The sequence below is a fragment of the Lichenostomus cassidix genome, chromosome 4, assembly GCF_008360975.1.
Source record: "Lichenostomus cassidix isolate B80296 chromosome 4, HeHo_3.0, whole genome shotgun sequence".
In the NCBI taxonomy this organism is placed as follows: domain Eukaryota; kingdom Metazoa; phylum Chordata; class Aves; order Passeriformes; family Meliphagidae; genus Lichenostomus; species Lichenostomus cassidix.
The window spans coordinates 26650286-26674253 of NC_139484.1; the positions used below are offsets into that span (position 1 = coordinate 26650286).

The following is a 23968-nucleotide window of genomic DNA, read 5'->3' on the forward strand; positions in this document are numbered from 1 at the left end:
CAGCAAGTCTGTAAACTGACAGCTCTGCTTCCTACCTTTTGCCAGTCTCAAAAGCTATAGCTGACTTTAACATGATGCAAATATGAAGCTGGGATTGCCTTTAAAAGTAATTTATTTAACAAAATTTACTAAGATTTTTATGACATATGTAGTTTCTAAGAAGAAGGCTATGGGGAAAAAGAAAAGTCAAATTACTCCAAATGTTTCAAATTTTGCAGTCTTAGTCAGTGGAAAACGTATATTTTTTGATTTGGTACCAACAGTGTACAAGGTTTCTGGGTACACCTACTAACTCGTGCATTTGGGAACCCATTTCTTTGGCTTCTGGGGTAAACAGAATCTGTCCATTTCTGTGTGGCATTTTATCTTAGAAGGCTCATATTAATGGTTTCACTGATGGTTACTCTTTGCCTGATTACTTTTAAAGGGTTATGCGAAAATTAACTGGCTGTTGCTGTTTCTCCACTTAGGCAAAAGGCTTCTCAGTACTTGCTGTGACTATGCAAAATCTGTTTCATGTGAGATGACTGTATCAAAGTGGAGTGGTATCTTGAAAAATGTAATGACCTGGACAAAAACACAGTAGGTAGCAGATTTTTTCTATTACTAATTATGATTATTATTATTAATATTCATAACACATTTGATGCGTTAGTTCTTGAAAATAAGAATGGTTAGGTTAACCTCAAAAAAATAAAAAAATAAAAAGAAAAAAGTTCATTTTTAAGGAAAGAAACCACAAATATAAAGGTAAAAATCACTGACAAGATTAAAAATTCTGCAAGTGACAGAACTGAAGCTGAGTTTTTTTTTGCTGATTTCAAACTCTCCTTCATTTCCCCCCCACTTTGTCACTGGGATTCCTGTTAATTCCGTTCATTAGATCCATCCACTGCTCTTTGAAATGACTATATATTGAAGTAATGGAAGTAATTCTTCTATTTTCTGATGTTTATGTATTACGTGAAAAAGCTACAAAACAAATACCAGCCTTAGTATCAATTCTATTACTGGTAAGGGTTGCAATCGACTTCCTGAACGGCTTTCTCCTTTGATCCCGACTCTCAGTTCGGTATTCCAGACTTCTAGTGGCCTCTAGTGGTTCTCTGAAATTTGCCCACATCTTCTCCAATTATTTCTGCGTGTGAAAACGGCAGGGCAGCACACTAGAACATTCACCCTGATCCTGCCAAAGCATAGCCCAAGTTTAACCGAGCACAGTGTTGTCCAGCTGCTCTTAAGCTTTGTTACTAATTAAGTACGAAGGCTGTGCGCTGTTGGACTGAGGTGTAAATCTCGAGGGTTGCTAGAACTCTGTTAAAGAGAGGGAAATGCCAAAATAGCGCACTGGATGCTCACAAAGTGGACAAAACTTGCATCTTCTTGCCCCTAGAAGTTCCCAAAACCTCAGTCAAGATACACGAAAAGCTTGTTTGCTTTATTTTGGTTTTGTTTTTTTTGGGGGGGGTCTTCGTTTGTTTTTCCCTTGAGTACTGTAGGATGCAGCTAGTTGGTTGTCTGTTTTGAGTTTGGTTTTTAAGTTATAAATATTTTAAAATAAAAGGTGATTATTGTGTATACACCGTATGCAAGGACACTTTCCAGTGCTTGAATCCCTCTCCTAGACAAGATGTGCTAATGGTATGAAGAGCAATTTAAGCTCATCTCACCTACTCCAGTGATCAGCGGGAACGAAAGGGAACGCAGGGCTCAAAGTGAAGGGAGATTAGACTGGATGGCAGGAAGGTGGGCAGTGCTGGGATCTTAATCAAGAGTTTGGGAAATGAGAGAGAAAATATTGATAGGAGGAGATGGGTTTATGGAGCTGGTGTGGAGTTGGAGGAAGCCAACTCCACAACAGTGGCTGCCATTGCTTCCTATTCTGCTCTATCAACACCAGAACTAGAAAAGGCTTCCACAGGCCTCTGCACCACCATGGCATGGGCTGTACTTCGGTTTAGCTCTTTGCCAAAGCTCCTCTTCGGCCTTGGCTGCTCTCCAGCAAATCGCATTGGCTCTCTAGCCCCTGTGAATGCCATGTCGCCTGTCGCTGGTAGGTGACATCCTGCTCGGCTCTCCTGCCGGGGCTGGGGCAGCTACCGCACGAGCAGGGCCTGGCAGCGCTCTGCATCCTAAAGCTGCGACGCTTGAACGTAAGGATTGATTTATTTCATTATTTCTAACTGCACGGTGTGTTACTTTTCGGGCAGAACATGGCGCGACTTCCCACTGGCTTCAGCGGCTCCGGCCGAGCAGTCTCTGCGCAACCTCTGCCACTGCCATGGCGCGGCGGCCCCGCCTCCCCAGGGCGGCACCGGCCCGGCCCGGCCCCTCATGTCGGCGCAGGCGGGGAAGCGCCGCGGCGCTGGCGCTGCTGCTTCCCACCCCCTTCCTGCCTCTTCCCTGCCGCCGCCGGCCGCGCTCGGGCCTCGATCGCCACGCCAAGGCCGCCGCGGGGTGAGGAGGGCGGGCGGCGGCGGGGCCGCGGGGCCGGGCGGGGCGCGGCGAGCCCGGGGTGGCGGGCGGGCGGGTGGCGGTGCCCAGAGCCGTGGGAGCGCCCCAGAGCCGCGGCGGAGAGTGGGGCTGCAGCCGCCAGGCTCGGTGGGCTCGGTGGGCTCGGCTCGGGGTAGTTTCAAGGGAGCCCGTGGGCTCTGTCGGGGTTCCCCGCTGCAGATCCGAGGTGTCGGTGTTCCCGCATTAGCCTGGCTGGGCAGTAACTGGGTCTGAGCTTCCCCTCTCTGTCTCTGTCTCTCTTACCCTCTCCGCCGACTGAACAGGGAGCGACTGCATCGACTGGGATCAGCCGCTGGAAACCCCGCGCAGGTGGGATGAGTCCAGGCCTCCCTGCCATCCCGTTGTGCTGAACAGCAGGTAGTTAACACTGCTTCAGCTTGCACTGACGTGGAGGTAAGAACGCTGAGAAACCAGCACACCGCTGCAGCTCCTGTACCTTTGCTGCTCTTCAGAGCATCTCAGTCCGTCTTGGTAACATGTAGGTTCTCAGTTTGTCTCTGGGTTATGCCATGCAAGCAGCTGGGACTTTAAAAAATGAAGGGTATTACCTAAACAGTTAAATATGAAGCTGACATTAAAACTGATAGTGTTGGCTTTTAAAAGGAAACAGGCACGTGTATAAATGTTGAGCCTCTGGTAAGATCTAGAATATAATGTTAGAATTACTTTTTAACATACATTTCTTTGAAACAGATTGAATACTGGTTGAACTGAAGTGAGAAATAACTTGAATGCAGGAACACTTTAACCAAGTTTGTCCTGCTTGACAATAATATCATTAAATCCTCCTTGTGGAAGGAGGTATTTTGCTCTACCTGATGGGTGCAATGGAAGCATCTCAGTGCTGTAACTGTGAATGCAGGAGGAGAAAGGGAAATTAAAAAATTTATTGGAAGAGCCACTGTCAAATGAGTCAGTGAAACAGGTGGTGAAGGTTCTCTTGCCAGTTGATCACAGGTCCTGGTTGTTTATAAAAGACTGTCTGAGAAGGCATGCAGATTGAGATGGCTGTCGGCAACCACAGCAGTGGAAACTCAGCATTATTATCTGGGGATGGATCCCCTTCCCCACCTTAGTACCACAGTCCTTTTATGTTGTGTAGTCCCAGAGTGCCAGTGCTGTTTGTGGAGGGTGATTGTGGAGGAACAGAACAGCTCTGGAGTTTTTGCTCTGGTCTGTTATGAGATGATGCTGGCTTGCTTTGAAGAGGACTTGCAGTCTCGTGTCTCAGGCAGTGGCTGAAATAAAGGCTTTTATTTAAGCAGGGACTGAAGCCTGAGACTGTAAGATGCAGTGTGTTGCACTCTGGCTTGAGATCTGGGTCTAGCAAAGTGGTCATTGCTTGTCTTCAGGCTTTGTGGTGTAAGGGCACAGGAGCTGCACTGAAGTGGCTGGTTGTTTAGACTGTGGTGGAGCTGCCTTATGTTGACTGCCTTGTGTGCTAGCTGAAGTGTAGGAGTTACCATCCACACTGAGGGAGAGTTTAGTCGATGAGATTTGTAGCCTGCATCCAAGGTAACTCTGTCCTCTGCTGTGCTATTTCAGTGCTTTCTAAAAACCAAAAGGACAAATTTTGGGTCAGAATGTTGCAGTCTCCACATTGTGACAGACTGCAGGTGCTGTGCCTCAGAAATGTTAACATGTTTGCCAGAGTCACCTGAATAGGGAATAGGAGTTACGCTTTGGGCAGGTTTGAAAGCTGTTTTAGGATATATCTGTGATCTGGAATGAAAAAAAGTCCTTGATATGTCTGGGCTACTTTTCAGTGTGTCTTACTGTATGGGCTATTATATATCTTACTTTTCAATCTCGTGGGAGAGAGGGTTGTCAGCTCCCTGTAGTTTCCAAGGCACTCTGTAGGAAGCTGAAATCAGATGTGTGACGTGGAGCATCAGCTCCAATCACTACTGCAAAAGTACACACAGGGTCTGTTTGGCTCATGTTGTGTTTGGGGGCAGTCACCTCCCAGGATAAGGAGCACCAGTTCCCAGCGTGCATAAGAAAGAAACAAGGTGCCCAGGGGCATTTTGTTCCTAATCCTGGTGCTTGGTTATCACCAGCTTAACAATGAAAACGTCCTTGTTAATGGCTGAAGGCTTTAATAGCACAAATTATGTTTTTTCTTAGAATGCCATCAAACTGTCTAACTGCATGTCTTAGTTAAATGTTGCATTAATTCAGATCTTTGGGTGTTGGTTTCTTCCGTTAGCTTAAACATCAACTTGTTTCCTAAGGATTTTCAATTCACATAGAAATAATGCAGCATAAATGCCTATTTCTAGCCATTCAAGGATCTTCTATCTTCTCTTCAAAAAAACCCACTGATCAGGAAGATGCAAGTTGATCAGCTTGGAGCTAGTCATTTAAAATGAAGTTGCCCTTTTAGTAAATCTGACTGTGGCAAATATAAGAAGTAAGCCTTGCATTTCCTCAGTCTGTTTGTATTTTGAAAGCACATATTGAAGATTTGGGGGTTCTTGTCTTCTGGCTCATGTGTGTTTTCATTACCTAGGTGCTGTGGTGTTCTACAGTCTTAATGTTCAAAGGGATTCCTGTATAAAATCACTTTTTTGTTTTTCAGTTCTTTTAGTGAAGAACTGAGTGGGGCGGGGAGGGGGTGCCAACTGTGAAATTGCATCCAATGTAACCAGCTCATTTCTTTTTGTGACCTGTCTAGTGGAAACAAATCACATTGAATCATGGCAGCAGACTCTATGGAAATTGATGATGCTTTGTATAGGTAAGATTATCTGATTTTTAAGCATTGCTCAGGAGTTTTCAGGAACATAGTACATTTACATGCACTAATGTAATAATGTCATTCATCCCGCAGCCTTTGCTGTGCTTCTCAGTCCTCATAAACGTCATCAATATCTCTTATTACCATTCAGACTTCAGGGTGTTGGATTTTGAGGGTTTTTTGTAGATTTAAAAAAAAAATTCTTATGTTTTAGTTTTGTTAGCTGGGAGTGTCTTGAGATCACTTGGCATCACAATAGTTCAGAGAGCCTCTACGGGGACAAATGGTATCCCTGTGAAAGTGTGGTGGGATGAAAAGCTTCTTTGTATATAAAAAAAAATTTAAAATGTTTCTATGCAGAACAAATAAGGCTTCTTTTTAATTGAGTTCAATGCTTCTGGTGTTGTGTCACTTTACTTTTTGGCAGTAGCCTCATGAAAGTCATTCTTTTCCTTGGTGAAAAAGGTGATGTTTAGAATGGTATGAGTTTGTGTAATTGGAAGTTAGAACTCTTCCAGATTTCAGGATCTGACTACAAAAGCTGTGTCACCCTCTGGTTTGAAGATTTCTAATAACAAAGAAATTCTTTTACTTGCTTGTGTCTTCAGCAGTTAATTCCAAACACTTGTTTATCCTGAAGATGTTTTGCACTGATTTAAAATTATAAGTTACTTATCTTTAAAACCTTGCCCTGACAAGGTTTGTACTAAATGCATTTCACTGTATAGATTGTGAGTGCAACTCTCACGTATGATTGCTAAACATTTGAACTTCTACAATTTCTTTTAATGACTGGGAATTCTTGACTTACTTTAATATGCTTTAATATGCTCTTGACTTTGTCTGTATCTTGTTTTGATCTGAATTTATCTTTGCTGTAGTCGCCAGAGGTATGTTCTTGGGGACACAGCAATGCAGAAGATGGCTCAGTCCCATGTATTCCTGAGTGGCATAGGTGGCCTTGGTGTGGAGATTGGTAAGTTGGGTAACATTTGTGCAAGGAGACACAAGTGTGTATAAACATACTATCCCAGAATACCTGTAAATCTTAAATTTAAATGTAACAAGCATGGCTGAACTGAGTAAATTTCTGTGTGCATGGTGTGTGTGACTAATATTGCAGATGCAGGAAAGATCCTGGATTTAAGTTCTCATTTTACTAGAGCAACATACCAGATTTTACTTTAAAATGTACTTCCATGGGCCAGATTGCTTTACACAAACCTTGTGTCCTGCGTGAAGGTTTAGGGCAGATAATCCAGGTTACTCCTTTAGGCATCAGTATCAATAAATGTAATGTAGGAACAGCTATAGCCCAAATTATTCTCATGTGGGAAATTGGGTGGATTTTCAGGAGAACAGAATAATTTGGTGAAAATGTGTTACTGCCCTGATACAAGAGACTCCTAAACAATTTCACTACTCTTTATGAGCAAGACTTGTTTTGGCTGGTTTGTGCCTGGGATATTGCTCCTTCAGTTGGCAGTAATGGTTCTCTGCACCAGATGCCAGAACAGTCATGGGGTTTTGTAGTTTATTGTCATTAGTATCTCTGTAATCACAATTGTGGGATGAGCAGCTGACAAATAAAAAATGTAAAGAGCCTTTTTAACCTTGCTTATGTTATTTTGCTTTCAGTGGTGCTGTAGAATGCATGAGCCAAGTGTAAAAGAGAAAAAACCTTTAAGCCGTGAAGTTCTTAACAATGAAATACTGCTATTACCTGCCTGAATAACTATACAATTACAGATTTGCAAGTAATCTACAATAGTCACTCTCTCTGTTTTTGCTTTGTTTTTGTTTTTTCAGCCAAAAATATCATTCTGGCTGGGGTAAAGGTATGTAAAACAGTTCTGTCATTGGGTATTCTTGGGTGAGAATGAGAAAAAGGCACATTACTAGCTAATTAGTCTAAAGTCTGTCTGTTTTTCAGTATAAGGGTTGCAGAACATTTGGGAAACCAGGGGTGAAAACTTTCAAAAATCTGTATGTTCTAGTGATACAGTCAGAATCTCATGTTAGTATCCACTGCACTCTGAAATAGCTCATAAAATACTTCAGCTAGCTGCTGATTAGATACTGAATCCTTTTGTACTAAGGGGCTTCTCCTAAATGGAGTGGTCCAAACTCAAAAGCCAAACTATTCAAAATATGTTATCCTATTTTGTCATGCATTAGAATCCTTCTGTGTGCACTTGAGTATGGTTGACTGTTTTAATCAAAATGCTGCTTTTGTGCTGCTGGGGTTGATTTTATTAGCAACAAACCTTTTAAAACTCCTCTTTCCAATAGAGTAAAATCAGATTAGTCCATTAATTTTCAGATCACAGTTGCGCATGTATTACAGTCTGGCAAAAATCATTATTGATATTTAAATGCTATCTATCATCACTGCAGACTGGAAGAAAAATACTTAATGAAGTGCATGTTGCAGGTGTGTTTTGGTGTCTCAAACAGTTAGAGTTTTCTTGGGAAAGATGTTTGAAGACCTTGTTCTTACTTATGCTACAACTAAATCTTTTGCAGTGTTAGTTCTCCGGCATTTTTTGTGGGGCTTAAGCCATGCTTTTGGGTGATGTTACAATGTATATTTGCTCCAGCAAATACTTTTTGATGAACTTTCTTAGGCTCTTACCGTTCATGACACCAAGCACTGCACAAAATGGGATTTGGGGATCAACTTCTTCATCCATGAAGATGATGTTACCAGTCAAAAGAACAGGTTGGTGATGTCTTTGGAGTGAGAGAGGACTGAGCTTGACTAGGAGTAACAGTTTCATCAGCATCAAAAATAGCAGTTCATTGTCCAAGAGCTGGTAGTACATATCAAGTACCTGTTAGACCCTTTCTCTGGAGCTGCTGGCTGTGAGTACAGTTCCCAGGTAGATACTAGAGGAAGGCTAGACTGGAACTGAGGTTCTGAGTCACAAGTGTCACTGCTTGTAATGTGAATTTAATAGTGGGGGCCAGTGTGCATTTCTTCCTTGGGCTTTCGCAGCTGCCTGTACAAGACTGGACAGCAGTCATGACAGCAGAGCATCCGTGAGTCCTGTGGCATATTGGACACAGCTGTTTTGTTCAGACCTGCTAGGAATTTCAGTGTGAATAAATGAATTGGTGACTATCACCAGGAGACATTGTGAGGGGCTCTTGTAGGACGTGTAGTATGAAATTCTGTGTTGAAAATACAATTTTGTAGATACATAAAAAATTGAAAATTGCTGTTCTTTCAGGGCTGAAGCCACACTTCATCGTATTGCAGAACTCAATCCATATGTCCATGTAGCAGCATCAACTGTGCCACTAGATGAAACCACAGATCTGTCTTTCCTAAAGCACTACCAGGTATGTCACTCTCAAAGCAGTTGGATGTGTATTTGTGTATTTTGTGCAGAGCAAACAGCTTGGATTTTTTTAGTGCAAGTAAATACAATGAAAAACTTTACAGAGAGGGAAGATGTAAAGAAAGATGTAGGTCTTGTATTTATGCTAATGAAATGTTGTGCTTATTTTTTTCAACACTGAAATGGTGGTTTTGTGTTACGAGCATTTTCTTACAACACTTAGTATGGACTTTGCCTGGACAATAAGTAGCTAAGGGGGCTTGCTATACAAATTTTTTTCTTTCTCGGTGAAACTGTGACCTCTTCTTGCAGCTACATAGCACAGATGTTCTACATATATTCTGTGTTCTGTATTCCAGGCAATAGAAGCTCAGGCTATACAAGTAGATCATTAATGTATGCATATATCTATGTAATGAAGTGTAAGTGCCTCTGTGATGGAATGAGGGTGCTTGCAGTTGTTCACTCAGCTGTTTCCTGCCTGTGTGCATGTCTCAGTCTGAGTGGGGAACTTTACTGTGTGGCATACATACAAGCACACCAAATTTCTGAATGTCCCAGTTACAAAAGACCACGTGTAACTAAATGGGATGCAGTGTATGTGCCTTGGAACCCAGTACTGTCCTAGACATTAGAAGAATGCTTGCAGAAATTGTATGTCTGCAATTTTATGGGCGCAAATACTGGAAGCTAGTGCAGACTTCTTGGTGTGCACTGAGTATCATTTGTGTTCATTTGCTAGCTTTAATCCTAAAATTCAAAATCTGCATTTTCGCAGAGATTATCCATAACTGTTTTAATAAATATTCTAATTGGATTTTGAGTTTTACAGCTGCAGTTAAAAAAACAAACAAAAAACCAAAAAAAACCCCTGAGAATTTGCTGTTCCTGCTCTTACGCATTTTGTTTCCAGAACCTGTGGAGTGGTGACCAATCTGTTTTAATAAGAAAACTTCCTCAAGGCTACTTTCTCTTAAATGTGGAGGACAGGAGTCAGGACACCTAAGTAACTTACTCTTAGTACTAGTTTTTCCGTAGCCTGAAGATACTGATTGCTTGCAGTGTCTTAGAAGTATTTCTGTTCTTGTTCACAGTGTGTCATATTGACTGAAGTAAGTTTGTTGCTGCAGAAGAAGATTAATAACTTCTGTCATGCTCAGCAGCCACCTATTAAGGTAATTGAAAAAATGAAACACGTGAATAATCAGTACAGTGAGCGTTCTGGACTTCCAGTATGTTCTTTCCAAAAATGGAGAAAAGCTGGTTATGAGGTATATAATTCTATGCAGATGACATGTTGATGGAGCAGCAGGAGTTTTGGGAACACAGTGCTGCTACTGGTATTATCTGGATACTAGCACAGGTAACCACAGCTTGGTCCTTAATTGAAAAACAATTGTGCTAAAGAAACAGTTTTCACTGTTAACTCAAAATTGTTCTGAAAGAATGTGCTGAGACTGAAGGACATGCTGAGGCTGAATGTAAATGAAGTAGAGATGGCAATATTTCACTGTGTAGTGGTGGTGTTCCTGGGTTGTGTAGGGGCTCAGAAATGCTCATGCAGGTTCAAGGTCTGTCATCATTGCTGTGCTATGTAGTCAGTGGCCTGACTGCACGACAGGTTTCCACTGTAGGGTTAAGCCTGCTGGCCTTTAACAAGGTCTCATGTGAGGCATCATCTCTGGCTTGTGCTATTCTAGGGATACTCATGGTTTTTACTTTCTCTTGTAGTTCATCAGTGCAGATGTGTATGGAGTATGTTCACGTTTGTTTTGTGACTTTGGTGATGAATTTGAAGTGCTGGATACAACAGGAGAGGAGCCAAAGGAGATCTTCATTTCAAATATAACACAAGTAAGGGATAAAAGGCATTGTGTTGCTTTTACTGCTTTTAAAATGACTCATTTTATTGGCTGTTTGAGGAGAGTGCCAGAGTGCTTCACTTGAGCAGCCTGCTAAGCAATTTAAAATTAGCAGTGCAGGAGAATCAAAGTTACTTTGGTTACTGTATTCTTACTGATGCCTCCTGTTTGTTACTTACTATGTAATACACAAAACTGATTTATTTGATTGGAAAGAGAAAAAGAGAGAAAGAAATGAGAAGTAGAAAGAAGAGGACATAACTTTGGTGTGGGAATAGGCTAAGTCTTCAAAGGAAGCGTGAAAATAGGCATGAAAAGAGCCCTTTTTCTGAGAAACTGCAGCACTTAGAGGTGAACTACTGGAATAATCAAGGGGATCGAGAGCTTATTTTGAATAGAAATTTAAGGGTTTGTTTTAACCAAACCAGAGGCAATGAGAAGAGGATATTATTGTTAGTACTTCCAGTGCAGAATATTAGGATGTCCATTTAATCTTGTATTATTGCTTTATAAATGGAAATTACTTTAGGTCCTTCTTTCAGTTCTGGAAGTACAGACAGTAACTTATCCAGTAGCAAGTCTTTTGTCCTATCTCCAGTCTAGATATAATAATAACCAATCTAGGAGGGGTTGTATGGCACGTTGGGTTTGGTCTGGATTAAAGCTCCTGATAGGATGATTTGGGTAACCTGTTCTTTGGTACCCTTAAAAGGGAATGGATGACTTGATTGTTCTTATTAATTATATAAGCCGTACATAGTTGAATTTCATGGCTTGTGCTGATTACATGCCAAGTCAAGGAATGAATATATATTTGTATATATGTCATGTGTTTTATAATCTGATACTTGAGTTTAGTCGTATCTTGCTTCCACACTGAGGTGTAGATCTGGCAAGAATTAAAACTCAATGCCATCAAGTGGCTGTTCTTGTCCTAGAAGGCAGGGTCAAGGTGGTACCCTGTATCTAAATCACAGAAGAATTTTCTCCAGTCAATTCCTTTGCCATTGTTCATTGCCACAGAGAATGTGGTCCACTGTAATTAAATTTTACTCTACTTAAGTGAAGTCTTTCTTGTACTGGGGACTTAGGAAGGGTTGGCAGGAGACTTTACAGGCCAGTCTTGCTTGCAAATCCACTATGTTACAGCCTGAGCTGCAGCACAAGGTCTTGATGAGCTGTGTGCAGACTGCAGCAAGGTCTCTGTGTGTGTGGCAGGTTGGCATCACATTCCATAACAGGATGAGATGTTGTCTGAGATTCGTGCAAGTGTAAGCTTCTCTGTGATCTGCTGAGGCTGTGCCTTTCCTGTATGCTGATGTCCAGCTTTGTAAGCTTCCTAACTTTCAAGTATAAGTTTGGATGTCCTTTTTAAGAATATCAGACAGAAAGGAAGCATGGAGTGATAAGGACCATTCACAAGACTTTATTTTTTAATGTCTCTGAAAATTTCTTTGCACATAGAGATTATTTTTAGTTTGGAAAAAGGAGATAAATCTGCTACTGTTTCAGAACATAACAATGGATTTGACTGCTGAAAACTAGCAAATGCAGTTTGCTAACATACTGAGAACTGAAAACAGTGAAAACGAGGAAGTTTGTGTTGTAGAAACACTGTTAAATTGAAAATAGTAGGACTGAAAAAGTTGTCATTGGTAACTCTAGCTGTGACAGAAATGAGATGCTAAAAGTACTAGAGGCTTCAGTTTTAGTAGACAAAAAGCTGTGTGTCTACAATAAAATGTGACCCCTTTGCACAAGACACTTTCCTCCTTGCTCACTGCCATTTTTTATTTCAGTCAAATCCTGGTATTGTCACTTGCCTTGAAAATCATCCACACAGGCTTGAAACAGGACAGTTCTTAACCTTTCGGGAAGTTAATGGAATGTCGTGCTTGAATGGATCCACACACCAAATAACAGGTAAACTGTAGCTGACTCGTTTGCAAGATGCTTATTTTCAGGCCTGATTTAGCCAGTCTAATGTTAGTTACTGTAGCCAGAGGAGTGCTGGATTATGCAGACCTTCAGTCAGTTTACACAAAAAAATTGTTTTTTTGGTGCAGAGGTCTTCTTAGTGTTGTCTTGATGCCATTTCCATTTAGTAAAGTCTTGCTGAACTTGCTGCCTAAGGAGCCAATGGAATTGCTCAGCTGGTGGAATCTAGTTGGCAGCCTGTGAGCTGACCGTCATTCATCAGCTGATGAAACTGTTTGGTTTTTGGAGAGTCCCATAATGCCTCTACTTCTGTCATGGTTTTGGATGCCACTTCATGTGTCACTGTTTGCCTTGTAGCTTTTTTGGGTGACAATTTATGTATACAGGGATGCACTGACAACATTCTGTTTCTAAGCATGCTTTTGAAATTATTTTCATCATTTATATCTACCCTGCTTTGTTCTGCTCCATTCATGTCTCAAGGCATACTACTTGGTTCCTTTTGGATGCTGGGGAATTTCCGAGTTCCCAGATCTGAATGCCTGTTTGTTTGGAGCAGAAGAGAGAGCAAGCTGGGTGGGGGTTGGTTGTTTGTAACTGTTTTGTGGTCTGAGACAAAAAAGGTACCCTTGAAACATATGCTTGAATCTGTCTTCTTTGGGCCCTTGCATTTTGCTAGAGCTGATGCTGCGATCAGTTCTTTCCTCTTATTCATGGTTTAGCTTTTGGTTTCAGTTTCCCGTGAATTAACAATTTTTCTGTCTTTTTGCCTTGTCTGAATGATGCTTCACATGTGTGAGGGAGAGGATGTGACAAAATGCTCCAGCTGCCCTTTTGATTGCCTGTAGTTCTCATCACAGGGCTAAAATCCTACTCTGAGCAGTAATTCTGGACACTGCTGTGCACAGTCAAAACTAAACATGATTTAATTTCTTTTACAGAGCTGTGGTCATCAGAATTCTTGTTAAATCTGCTGCCACTTAAAAAAGCTCATTTCATAACAGATCATGTGAAACTAATACTTTGTCCCTCTGCCAGTTTCTGGGTTAATCCTGTTAGGAGGATCAGCTGTGCTTATGCTTTCAAAACAAGGTTGCCCACTGCAAAATTGCAGCACAAAAAGCACTGTCAAGCCCCCAGTTCATTGTATACGGACTTGTAGAATCCAATGACATTTTGAATTATCAGTCACTGTATATTCTCTTCCTTTTCAGTGGTTTCCCCTTATTCCTTCAGCATTGGTGATACATCAGAGATGGAGCCTTACTTGCACGGAGGCATAGCTGTACAAGTGAAGACACCCAAGATGTGTTACTTTGTAAGTGTGTGCTTGACATATCTGGGTTCTCCATCGTTGGTGGTCTGAGCACTGGAAGCAGAGTTCAGCACATAAATGTTCCTTAGAATTATAGAATTATAGGGACCCATAAGGATCTTGGAGTCCAGTTCCTGGCTCTGCACAAAAGGACAGCCGCAAAAATCACACCTGTTTAAAGATGAGTCATGCCACTAGGATGTGAAACATCTCTCTGACCATTTTTGATAGGATTTGCAGAAGATAATTATTTTTAGCATCTATTGTGGCATGAATAATGAAGAGAACAATAGCAATGCTAGTCAGAAAGGATATTTGTTTCTTAGTCTCTACAGGAAGAGAATTGTTTTGTCAGGTAGCAGTGGCTGTTGTGTTCTTAAGTAGTGTGTTGTTGTCATGAATTCTGTTTTTCCAGGAACGGCTGGAGAAGCAGATAACAAATCCATTATGCCTTGTTGCAGATTTTAGCAAGCCTGAGGTAATCAGCACGTGGGGATTTGGGCATAAGTGCTCTAATATTAAAAATACATGGTTTGTAATCTGTAGCTTTATGTTTAGAATAATATAATTTTTACTTTTTGCCCTTAATACTGGGCTTTATTATTGATGTTTGGCAAAATGCAATACATTATAATGTCTTATTAAAAGAAGATTACTGCATTTTCCAATTTCAACACTTAATTCTTTTGGGGACTCTTCAGTTGGAGTTGGTTGAAGTGAGTGCTGAATATGTCTGAAGGGCATTGCATTACTGAGCGATACTTTTTAAAAAAACATTATAAGTTATTTCAAATTCACTTTTTAATGCTATTTAAAACCTTTTTCTGAGCATTGTGCTTAAGAGATAAGGAAATGTAATGGTAACAGAAGAGTTCAAATAATTGTTTTTGTTTACTTTGTTTTTCTTTACTTTGTAACTGATCAACAGCAATTGTTGTCTTAACAGGCACCTTTGCAGATCCATGTTGCCATGCTTGCCTTGAACCACTTCCAGGAGACCTTTGGTCGCAGACCAAACATTGGGTAAAGCAACAGTTTTTTGTATTTGCTAACCCTTGAATCAGACAGATCTCTCCTTTTAGTGTAGTCACTAGTTGTGCAGCATGGCATCTTCCTTGTCTGGTACCTGATAGACCACGTAGAAATTAAAAGTTGAAAAATGTTACCTGATGTATACCTGAGTGTGTAACAAGGCTTTCCCAATATAGCAATGACACAATTTTCCCAATGTAGCAGTGATACTTTCTGGGCCCAGGTGGACAGAAAATACTTCTGGAGGAAGGTCTTCTCTGCTCTAGTTTTTTCACATTGTGGGATTGATATGGAAAAGTTGTTTCAGTGATCCTGAATTATCTTGTAGTTCATGGATTGAAAAAAAATCTGAACAATTTGGGTTTAACTGTCAGTGGTTTTTATTCAGCTGTAGTTCTTGATATGCATAATTTTGAGTTAATGAGACAAAAATACTTTAAAAGTGTAAATCTTAAGACTGTACTTGCACATGGGCTTTTCTACTGAGACTCCTGTTCTTGAGCTAACCCTAACATTTAGAAGTGCATCTTGAATGCTCACTGTTAATATGAGTTTCCAAACTTCCTACTGTATCCATTGCTTTTTTCTTCCATTGACTGTGTTTCTAGAAGAACTCTGGAATGTTTAAGTCATCATTATTGTTTCTACCCTGGTGTCTAGATGCCTTCAAGATGCTGAGGAAATGCTGAAAATAGCCATGTCTGTGAGTGGAACACTGGAAAACAAAGTGAGTAAGGAATCGCTGTCATTATGAATCATTTTTAATGTGCTCATTTACTTGCCTAAAGGTTGTGCATTAGTTATTGGTTCTTGTTCTGGTCTTTGTATCCATCTTTCGATGGATCAGCTGGCTTTCTGAAGGCCATGTGAGGAAACAGTGGTGTTTCAGCAAGGGTTCAACTGACTGTTCACTGACATGAAGGCTGAATCCTGTGGCTATGTGAATACAGTTTTTAGACAAATGCATATGAGAAATACAGGGTATATGGTGGATCTGTCTTGGCTGGAAACTTTTTTGCTAGTCAGAGTGAAATAATTTGTCTTTTACTGAAGAATAATAATCTGTGAAACTGTAAAGCACCGAGTTGCTCGTGTGGGGATAAACCTGTTACTGTGTCTTACTTTTCAGCCTCAGGTGAATGGAGATGTGGTGAAATGGCTGTCTAGGACTGCTCAGGGGTTTCTACCTCCTCTGGCTGCAGCAGTGGGTGGTGTTGCTAGCCAGGAAGTCTTGAAAGCAGTAACAGGAAAATTTTCTCCATTGCAGCAGTGGGTAAGACTGTGGTTTTTGTATGCTTATTTTGACATCTTATGAATGGATAGTTGTGTGTAAATACTGTGTAGTCAAAATAACCTGAACAACTTCTACAACATGGAACTAAAAAATAAGACTCGAGACTATATTTAGAAAAAGATAGTGGTTTTATGTGTACAATAAAAGTACAGCCAGTTTTAGTGAAAAAATTTGTATTTGGAGTTCAGACTTGTTTTGTTTGCACATTGTTTTTTCACACAAGCAAAGAGAGCATTGTCTTGTCACTGCATGGCTGCAAAGGTGTAATATACTGCAGATGCCAGCCTAAGCTACTGTACATAAGAGCTGTGCTTTCTGACTCTCAGCATAAATGTCAAAGTACAGTTAGATGAAAAAATTTTGCAATCCTCACAATTACCTCTGGAGGGGTAACATGCCTGTCAGAAGCCAAAAACTTGCAACTCACCTGTTTGAGTGAATGCTTTTTTCCCCTCTGTGTCCAAGTGCTTTTTCATGTCCACTAGAATCGTGAGCTGTAGGGTAGCAGATGCTGCATAGTCTTCCACTGACAGTAAAAGCTTAGTGCTTCTATATTTCTAGCCTCTGTTGTTCATACAAAATAGTTAGGTTTTTAAATTAAAATAACATGAAATTTTTTTCATGGGTTTTTATTGTTTTTTTCTTTTTTCTTTTTTTACAGCTATATATAGACGTGTTAGACATTGTAACACCTCTAGAGAAGGAGGGCTCTGAGGAATTTCTCCCACGGTAAATATGACTACCATCTGCTGTCTTATAAACTGTTCACATCTGAGTCTCAAGCAGGCACAGAGGATGTCTTTTAAAGTTAATTCAGTGCTGTTTGCTGGAGGGACAGATTTGGAGTTAAGAATGGGTGTCCAATTTGAGCATGGGATGAATGGGAGTTACAGACTCTGTATGACTTTCTTAGCTCATGTCAAAGTGCAGTTTGGCATCAATGGTACTACCATGATAAATGGCAACTTAAAATCTCCTGATTTTGTCTCCTGGGCCTGCATAGGGGAGATAGATATGATGCCTTGAGGGCTTGTATTGGAGACTCTCTGTGCCAGAAGCTCCATGATTTGAATGTTTTCTTGGTGAGTATGACTGACACTGTTCCACTGTTTGCAAATGCTTTGTTGGTACAGCTAATGTCTACTGTCCTCAAAATATGTGAGGACAGCTCTGATATGTGCCTCTGCAGAATAAATGGTCCAAAATTGCAATGGGACTTGTCTTTGTGGTTCTCACTTACGTTTCTGATTCTGCAAATGTAATTTTCTTTAGGTTGGCTGTGGGGCGATAGGCTGTGAAATGCTAAAAAACTTTGCACTTCTTGGTGTTGGTACTGGGCATGACAAAGGGTTGGTAAGTCACTTGTTAACCTCACTTCTCAATTAAAGTAATGTGACAAGGAAAAATTAAATAATTAGACTACTAAAAATGTTAAGAGTTTAAGTCTTATTTCAAGTTGATCTCTGTGCAGAAGGTACAGTAGCCTTGGCATGGAAGTGTGTGCAAATAGAAGCAGAATACACTTGGAGCTGTCTATATTTTGATTTTAAAACAAAATTCAGTCAGTATAGGCCACAGTGGATGCCAGTAGTAGTGTTTGGTTTTGACAAGTGTCTATAGAGGTTTCATCAAGATCATTACTCAGTGTTACACTTAAATTGTAACTTCAGCTGTTGCTTTTGCCCTTCTGACTTAGGTTACAATTACAGATCCAGACTTGATAGAGAAATCTAACCTGAACAGGCAGTTTCTTTTTCGACCTCATCACATACAGGTAGGCTTCCTTATTCAGGAAATTTTCTGGACTATTGTGTTTCCCTGTCCTATGTCCTCGCAGAGAGCTGAACTTGGGAGTGTCTGTACTTCTGTCCAGAAAAGGCTGTAATGAAATCAAGGTGGATTTTTAAGCAGTGATTAGAACTGCAATGGCATCCAACTTATCACTAATATCAGTTGAGTAAAAATGGCTTGTCTAATCTTAATTTGTACTGGTGTTTTTTACTAATAAAATCTCACACATTTGACAATTGGGTGAGTAGTGCTGTGTTGCATAAGAGCCTGCCATGGGTTAATATGTCAGAAATGTTCTACAATGCCATTGAAATTTGGGGAAAATAAACCAACAAAAAATAGACAGTGCTGGCAGAAGTGTTCTCAGTAGAGCTCAGTAGTGCTGTTGCTGTTGGAACTGACCAAAGTTGCTGTCTTCTGACTTACTTCAGCCTTCACTAAGCTGTAAACAGTTTTGAAAGAACCCAACATGTACATTCAGTAAATGTATGACACAGAAGCTGCTAATTCCTTAGAAGCAGAGAGAACATCCCTGTACTTGAAACACAGCACGAAATAAAAAAGGTGGCTTAGATCTTGTCAGCAATGTGGAAAAAGGCTTCCCCAAAACACAAGAGTTGAATTTTCTGCCTCCTGTTTATGTGTAGCAAATCTGGGAACAGACTGCACTTTGGATGGATAGATAATTGGAAGGTGAACCCTGCAAGCTTTTAGAAGCCACAGGCTTGAGTACTGATCCCCTAGATAATTGTGGTATGGCTAGAAGTGTCAGATAGGTCAAGAACTCTATTTCAGTTTAGCTTCTGAAGTTGGCTTTGTATGGAATACCTTGCAGTAATGTGATTGTTCACAGATGCTTTGATGTCTGTGCTGCATAGACAGAGTTACTAATGGGTTTATTGTCAGTCATGAACTGATCTCTTCTTTTGAAGAAGTTCTTACGACAGGCAGCACATGGCATCAGTTGCAGTTACTTAAACTATTTAAGCACTTCCCCCAACAAAACTAAAAATGAAACTAAATTAATAAAATACTTATCAGTGAGGGACGTATATGATTAAAAAATTTCCTTTATTGTATGTTTAGCATACTAACATTTCTGTCAGTGAATTTTGTCTGATCAGTAAATGAAGTCAATATTTCCATGCCCCAGATGTTCTTTATCTGAATATTGTTGATCTTTGTATTTATACTTCCAGAAACCTAAGAGCTACACTGCAGCAGAAGCAACTCTGAACATCAATCCTTACATAAAGATTGACTCAGATATTAACAAAGTTTGTCCAGCCACTGAGAACACTTACAGTGATGAATTCTACACCAAGCAAGATGTGATTGTGACTGCTTTGGACAACGTTGAAGCCAGGAGATACATTGATAGGTAGGGGTGGAAGGGAAGCAAGGGCTGCTTTTCACGTGGTGGAAACCACCTCTGCTGCTGTTCACATAGCAGAGAGCCTTGGAATGAGTTCTTAAAAATTAATAACTGTTAACTTCTGATAAGGGGGAGAATACCCTGGCAGTCTTAAGGTCGAATTATTTAACCATAAAAATATGTGTTTAAATTTAAAAGTAGAGATACTTACATTTTTTAATAGTTTCTAGTGCTTGTAATCCCTACTGTCTGAGGTATATGGTATCCTGATCTAACTTAAATAGCTCTTATTTAATCTTTTCTTTTCCTGAGTTTGGTGTAAGCTTTCCACTCTTCTGAATGTTTCTAAAGACAACTCTGGCTGCACCCCAGGAATGTCTGCAAGGCAAGAAAGTAGTGATTTCTATGTATTCTGATAGTCTGTGTCTTTCCATGTCAGTCGTTGCGTAGCAAACCTGCGTCCTCTTATAGACTCTGGAACTATGGGAACAAAAGGACACACAGAAGTTATTGTGCCCCATCTGACTGAGTCCTACAATAGTCATGTAAGTCTTTTAAGACCATTACTCACCTTCCATAGCTTGTCCCATAATGCCCTCTGATTTCTTAGTCATTTATGTGTCTTTCTAGAATAAGTGGCCTATTTGAGCTGCTGAAGAGCAGTTCTGTTATGAAATAATTGCTTCCTTGGCATCTGAATAAAAGCTCACAGGAAATAAAATATGAGCAGTTCTTTGCAAGCATACATAACAGTTCTGTTTGAATGGGGAAGGGGAAAATGAACCCTCAGGCTCTATCCCTGATAGACACTACCTGCAACATCCCTCTTTCAAGTTCTTGTGAAGAAATTCACTGGTTGAGAACACCATGAAATGGTGCCACAGGGACACAGAGACAGAATTTTGAGCATCCTAATTGTCTTGCTAGGGTCTATAAAGGAATCTGTCTGGCCTTGAGTGAAAGGGCATGTTTCATGTTGAAAGTTGTACGCGAATGTAAGTTTCAGGCCATGGAAAAGCTGGCTGGCAATTTCACCTGCTGTTTGTTTCACAGTTCAGTTGCACTTTTCAGTGTTGAGTTTAGACTATTCTTCATAATGGGGAAGTGATAATGTTAGTGTTCATAAAGCAGATATTAGGCTTAAAACCTGGCTTAAAGCCACATCGTATTTTATAACAGCAGTGTTTTTAACTTAGGTAGTCTAGAAGTTCTTGGTGCAATTATTAGCATTTAACTTGTATAAACTTGCATTTACATGCAACCTTCCTTAATTACAGCGGGATCCACCAGAAGAAGAAATACCTTTTTGCACCTTGAAGTCTTTCCCAGCTGCCATTGAGCATACAATACAGTGGGCAAGAGATAAGGTAATGGATTAACCTTTTTGGCATTCAGCACAACTTAATGTGTGTTTGGAAAGGTGGGTATCTAATATACTTCTTACAAAATGTCATATTTGTTCTTTTTATTTTACAGTTTGAAAGTTCATTTTCTCACAAGCCATCATTGTTTAACAAGTTCTGGCAAACCTATCCATCGGCAGAAGAAGTTTTACAGGTGAGGGAATGTTGCCAGGGTAAAACAGAGGGTTTAAACTGTTTTGTGGATTTTTGTTTCTATTTAAGGTCAGTGAGATTAGGGTTAGTTTCTGACTTTTTTCACAAAAGCTGGACTCACTCAGCCAAGTCATTAGTTGATCATATGAACAGTATTTCTGGTGTGTCTCATAGTTGAATGCTTCTCTAGTTCATGTGCACTGTCTGTACGTGCTGTAGAGATATCAGAAAGACTGAGACAGTGCTAGTGTGTGATTAGTGTATGTCACACTGATGTGTAACTAGCTGGGAAAAAGGAAAGTAAGACTGAGTTTGAAGTGAATTTGACTATGTAATAAATTAGGTTAAAATTGTTTAATACCTTTTCTTGTGAATATATAATGGCCTGTGGTCCAAAGGGCTGGTAGAAGTAAATGGGGAAAAAACCCAGTGCAGAGAACCACATAAAGGATAATATTTCACAAAATGAACCTCTGTTTCCTCTTGTCTATGGGTTACTAAAAACATATTTACTGTTTGACTGGATTAGAAGGAATCTTGTCTGTTTTAACATTTTCATGTTTCTTTGTCTAGAGAATCAAATCGGGAGAGAGCTTGGACGGCTGTTTTCATGTTATTAAAACTCTCAGTAGAAGACCCCGAAGTTGGACTCAATGTGTAGAATTAGCAAGAGTAAAGTTTGAAAAGTATTTTAGCCATAAGGTAGGTAAGACCTGTAAATGAGGTGGCACTAGACTCGTGAGCATTTTAGAAAACTTGGTGGCCCTAATAACGAGGGCAAGTCTTTGCACTCTCTTCCATCTCTTCATTCATAATGAACTGTATTTGAAACTTAAAAATGCTGCATCCCTTTCTACTGTAGCACTTCTAGGTCTGGTTTATTAACTAACTCTTAGTTTTCTGTTCAGTAGTTTCAATGCAGTTTTCTTGGCATTTTTCCAATGTTTTCGAAAGTAGCAGGGTTATCAGTTGTCTTTTATGAGGCAGTAGGTTTTTGTTTCCCACACTAAACTCATGTTACTGAATTCACCTCCGTAACTGATTTCCTCAAAGATTTTCTGAAATAAGAGCCAATCATTCTAACAGACTGGTCCACAGTGTTGCTTGAAGTATGCATGTAATTTTGTAGGAAAGATGGGATTGGGACATTGTATAGTAATAAATGTACCTGTGCATACGGAATCCCTGGTGGTAATTGTCACATTGAGAAAATATTGCATTCCCAGTGGTGAATCCATATACAAGAGTCCTAAAGTGACAATAAGATAGGGCAGAATGCTTTGTTTCTTGGATTAAATGTTTTGCTTGAGCTTTGTACAGATGAGGTGACATTATCTTCTTTGTTCTGTGAATGAAATGGGCAAGTCACTCTGTCTTGTAGTACTTGTCTTTAAGCTGTCCGTCTTGACAAAGCTGTCTCACGATTTTCGTAACTTTTAAAATTTCTTCAGCTAAGAAGGCTTGATTTAGTGTCATCATGTCAATCTATATAACAAATTACTAAAGCTACTCTGGCTTTTCCTTTAGGCTCTTCAGCTCCTTCATTCATTTCCCCTTGATACACGATTAAAAGATGGAAGTAAGTATAAATGCCCCTCTGTACCTGTTGTGAATTCATGGCTTATGTCATGTGTTGCTTTTCCTGGTTCCTTAGGATTTCATCTTAAGTCTGTCTTCCTTCTAGGTTTGTTTTGGCAATCACCAAAGAGGCCTCCTTTCCCAGTGAAGTTTGAATTTAGTGATCCTTTGTAAGTATGGTACTGTCCCAGGCACATTGTATAGCATCCTGTAAAACTCACAGCGGAAAGAGCAAGGTGGTGGCTTTATATCCCGGAAAGCTGGACTGGCATTGATAGCTGGTAGTGCACAGTCTCATGTTGTGGCAGATTTGGTGAGCGGTCAAATACTTTCACTGCAGATAATTTAACTTTCACTGACATGGGATTGGAGGATGCTGTGGGAATTTCTGACAACGTTTAATGTGAAATGGCTTAGAACAACCCATTTCATGTCTTATATGTCTGTAGAGTTACTGAGTTGCTGTTGTCATACCTCCCTGCCCCCACTGTCCACATCATGAAATGCAGGATGTGCCACATTAAGTTGACTACCTAAAATGACCTAGTGGAAGGACTCTTTCTTCATCACAATTTGAGTCTGATCAAGATGGCTTGGGTATTACAGATAGTTTAGAAAATTGATGTAGGTGATGGATTAAAAAGCTTTTATCTGCTGTATATCTACAATTGCTTTGAGAAACTGGATCACCCATTTCTAGTTTGAGTGAAAACAGAGGTCATGGCAAATAACAAAGTAATTCTGAGATTAAGCTTTTTATCATATTGCTATCATGAGAGTGTTTGAGGTTGTTTACTTGACTGCAAAGGTTAAGGAAATACAGTTTACATTAAATAACTCTTCACTGATCTTTGCTTAGTTTTGGGGACAACTTCTGAGTAACTCAAAACGTGTTGTCTATTTTGTACTGTGTGCACTGAAGGATGGAAATTCTGTTTTTCAGTATGTTCAAGATCTTGAACATGATTGCAAACCTTGCAGAAAAAACAACCAATCAAAACCAATTCTCTTTTCTTTAGGCACTATGGTTTCATTGTGAGCGCAGCAAAACTCTTTGCAACAGTGTATTGTGTTCCTTTCACAGAAAAGGTAATCCAGACTCTAACAGTGTTCCCAAAACATAACCTGATGTTTAGTTTTGGCATGATGTCCAGCTGCCAGTTCTTTTCAAGAACTGATTAAAGTGGTTCTTAATGTAATCTATCCTTCAGCACTGGCTGTTTGGCAGCTGCTTACACTTATTTTTCTTTATTTAAATACCTAACCTGGAGAAGAAATGAGCAATGTATTGGATATTTTCAGTAAGCACTGAAATTGGGAATTATTATTTTGATGCACCTATTTCCTGTGCAATATAACTACTGAACTGAAAGGAAATCTTTTTAAGGTGCATTTTTTTAGATTAAGTGTCTTAGCTGTGCTATGGGGGCTTTATTTTTTTACTGCTTACAGCGTCTGCATTGCTTATCCTTTGTCTTTTCTTGTTTATTGGACCTCTCTGTAAGTCAGGTTTGCACTTCTGATCAGTTTTCAAGTGCTAGGCACCTCACACTGCTCTGGTTTGCTTAGGTAACTGAATTGTCACTTGGTGTTTTGATGATGATGTTTGGCTGAAACATCAGTAGGTAT

General features: G+C 40.0%; 1 protein-coding gene and 1 long non-coding RNA gene across 2 annotated transcripts in view; one reads left to right on the top strand and one right to left on the bottom strand.

Annotated features, from left to right (window-relative positions):
* Positions 1-2657: 2657 nt before the first annotated feature.
* Positions 2658-23968, top strand: part of UBA6 (ubiquitin like modifier activating enzyme 6) — a 29421-nt gene continuing 8110 nt past the window's right edge. Inside the window, exons 1-26 of the mRNA XM_085058445.1 lie at positions 2658-2907; positions 5192-5254; positions 6136-6230; positions 7064-7092; positions 7882-7976; positions 8488-8599; positions 9693-9773; positions 10330-10452; positions 12260-12383; positions 13613-13716; positions 14129-14191; positions 14660-14736; positions 15406-15472; positions 15875-16018; positions 16701-16768; positions 17043-17121; positions 17312-17392; positions 17736-17813; positions 19030-19211; positions 19645-19750; positions 20483-20572; positions 20682-20762; positions 21335-21463; positions 22289-22340; positions 22446-22509; positions 23359-23428. Of these exons, the coding sequence (XP_084914571.1) occupies positions 5214-5254; positions 6136-6230; positions 7064-7092; positions 7882-7976; positions 8488-8599; positions 9693-9773; positions 10330-10452; positions 12260-12383; positions 13613-13716; positions 14129-14191; positions 14660-14736; positions 15406-15472; positions 15875-16018; positions 16701-16768; positions 17043-17121; positions 17312-17392; positions 17736-17813; positions 19030-19211; positions 19645-19750; positions 20483-20572; positions 20682-20762; positions 21335-21463; positions 22289-22340; positions 22446-22509; positions 23359-23428 (2235 nt within the window). The 5' untranslated portion in view covers positions 2658-2907; positions 5192-5213. The remainder of the gene's footprint in view (positions 2908-5191; positions 5255-6135; positions 6231-7063; positions 7093-7881; positions 7977-8487; positions 8600-9692; positions 9774-10329; positions 10453-12259; positions 12384-13612; positions 13717-14128; positions 14192-14659; positions 14737-15405; positions 15473-15874; positions 16019-16700; positions 16769-17042; positions 17122-17311; positions 17393-17735; positions 17814-19029; positions 19212-19644; positions 19751-20482; positions 20573-20681; positions 20763-21334; positions 21464-22288; positions 22341-22445; positions 22510-23358; positions 23429-23968) is intronic.
* LOC146438124 (uncharacterized) lies at positions 17311-19649 on the bottom strand. Its single transcript, XR_014851666.1, has 2 exons — positions 19417-19649; positions 17311-17918 (listed from the first exon to the last, which is right to left on the bottom strand). It is a non-coding gene; the product is annotated as an uncharacterized LOC146438124 (long non-coding RNA).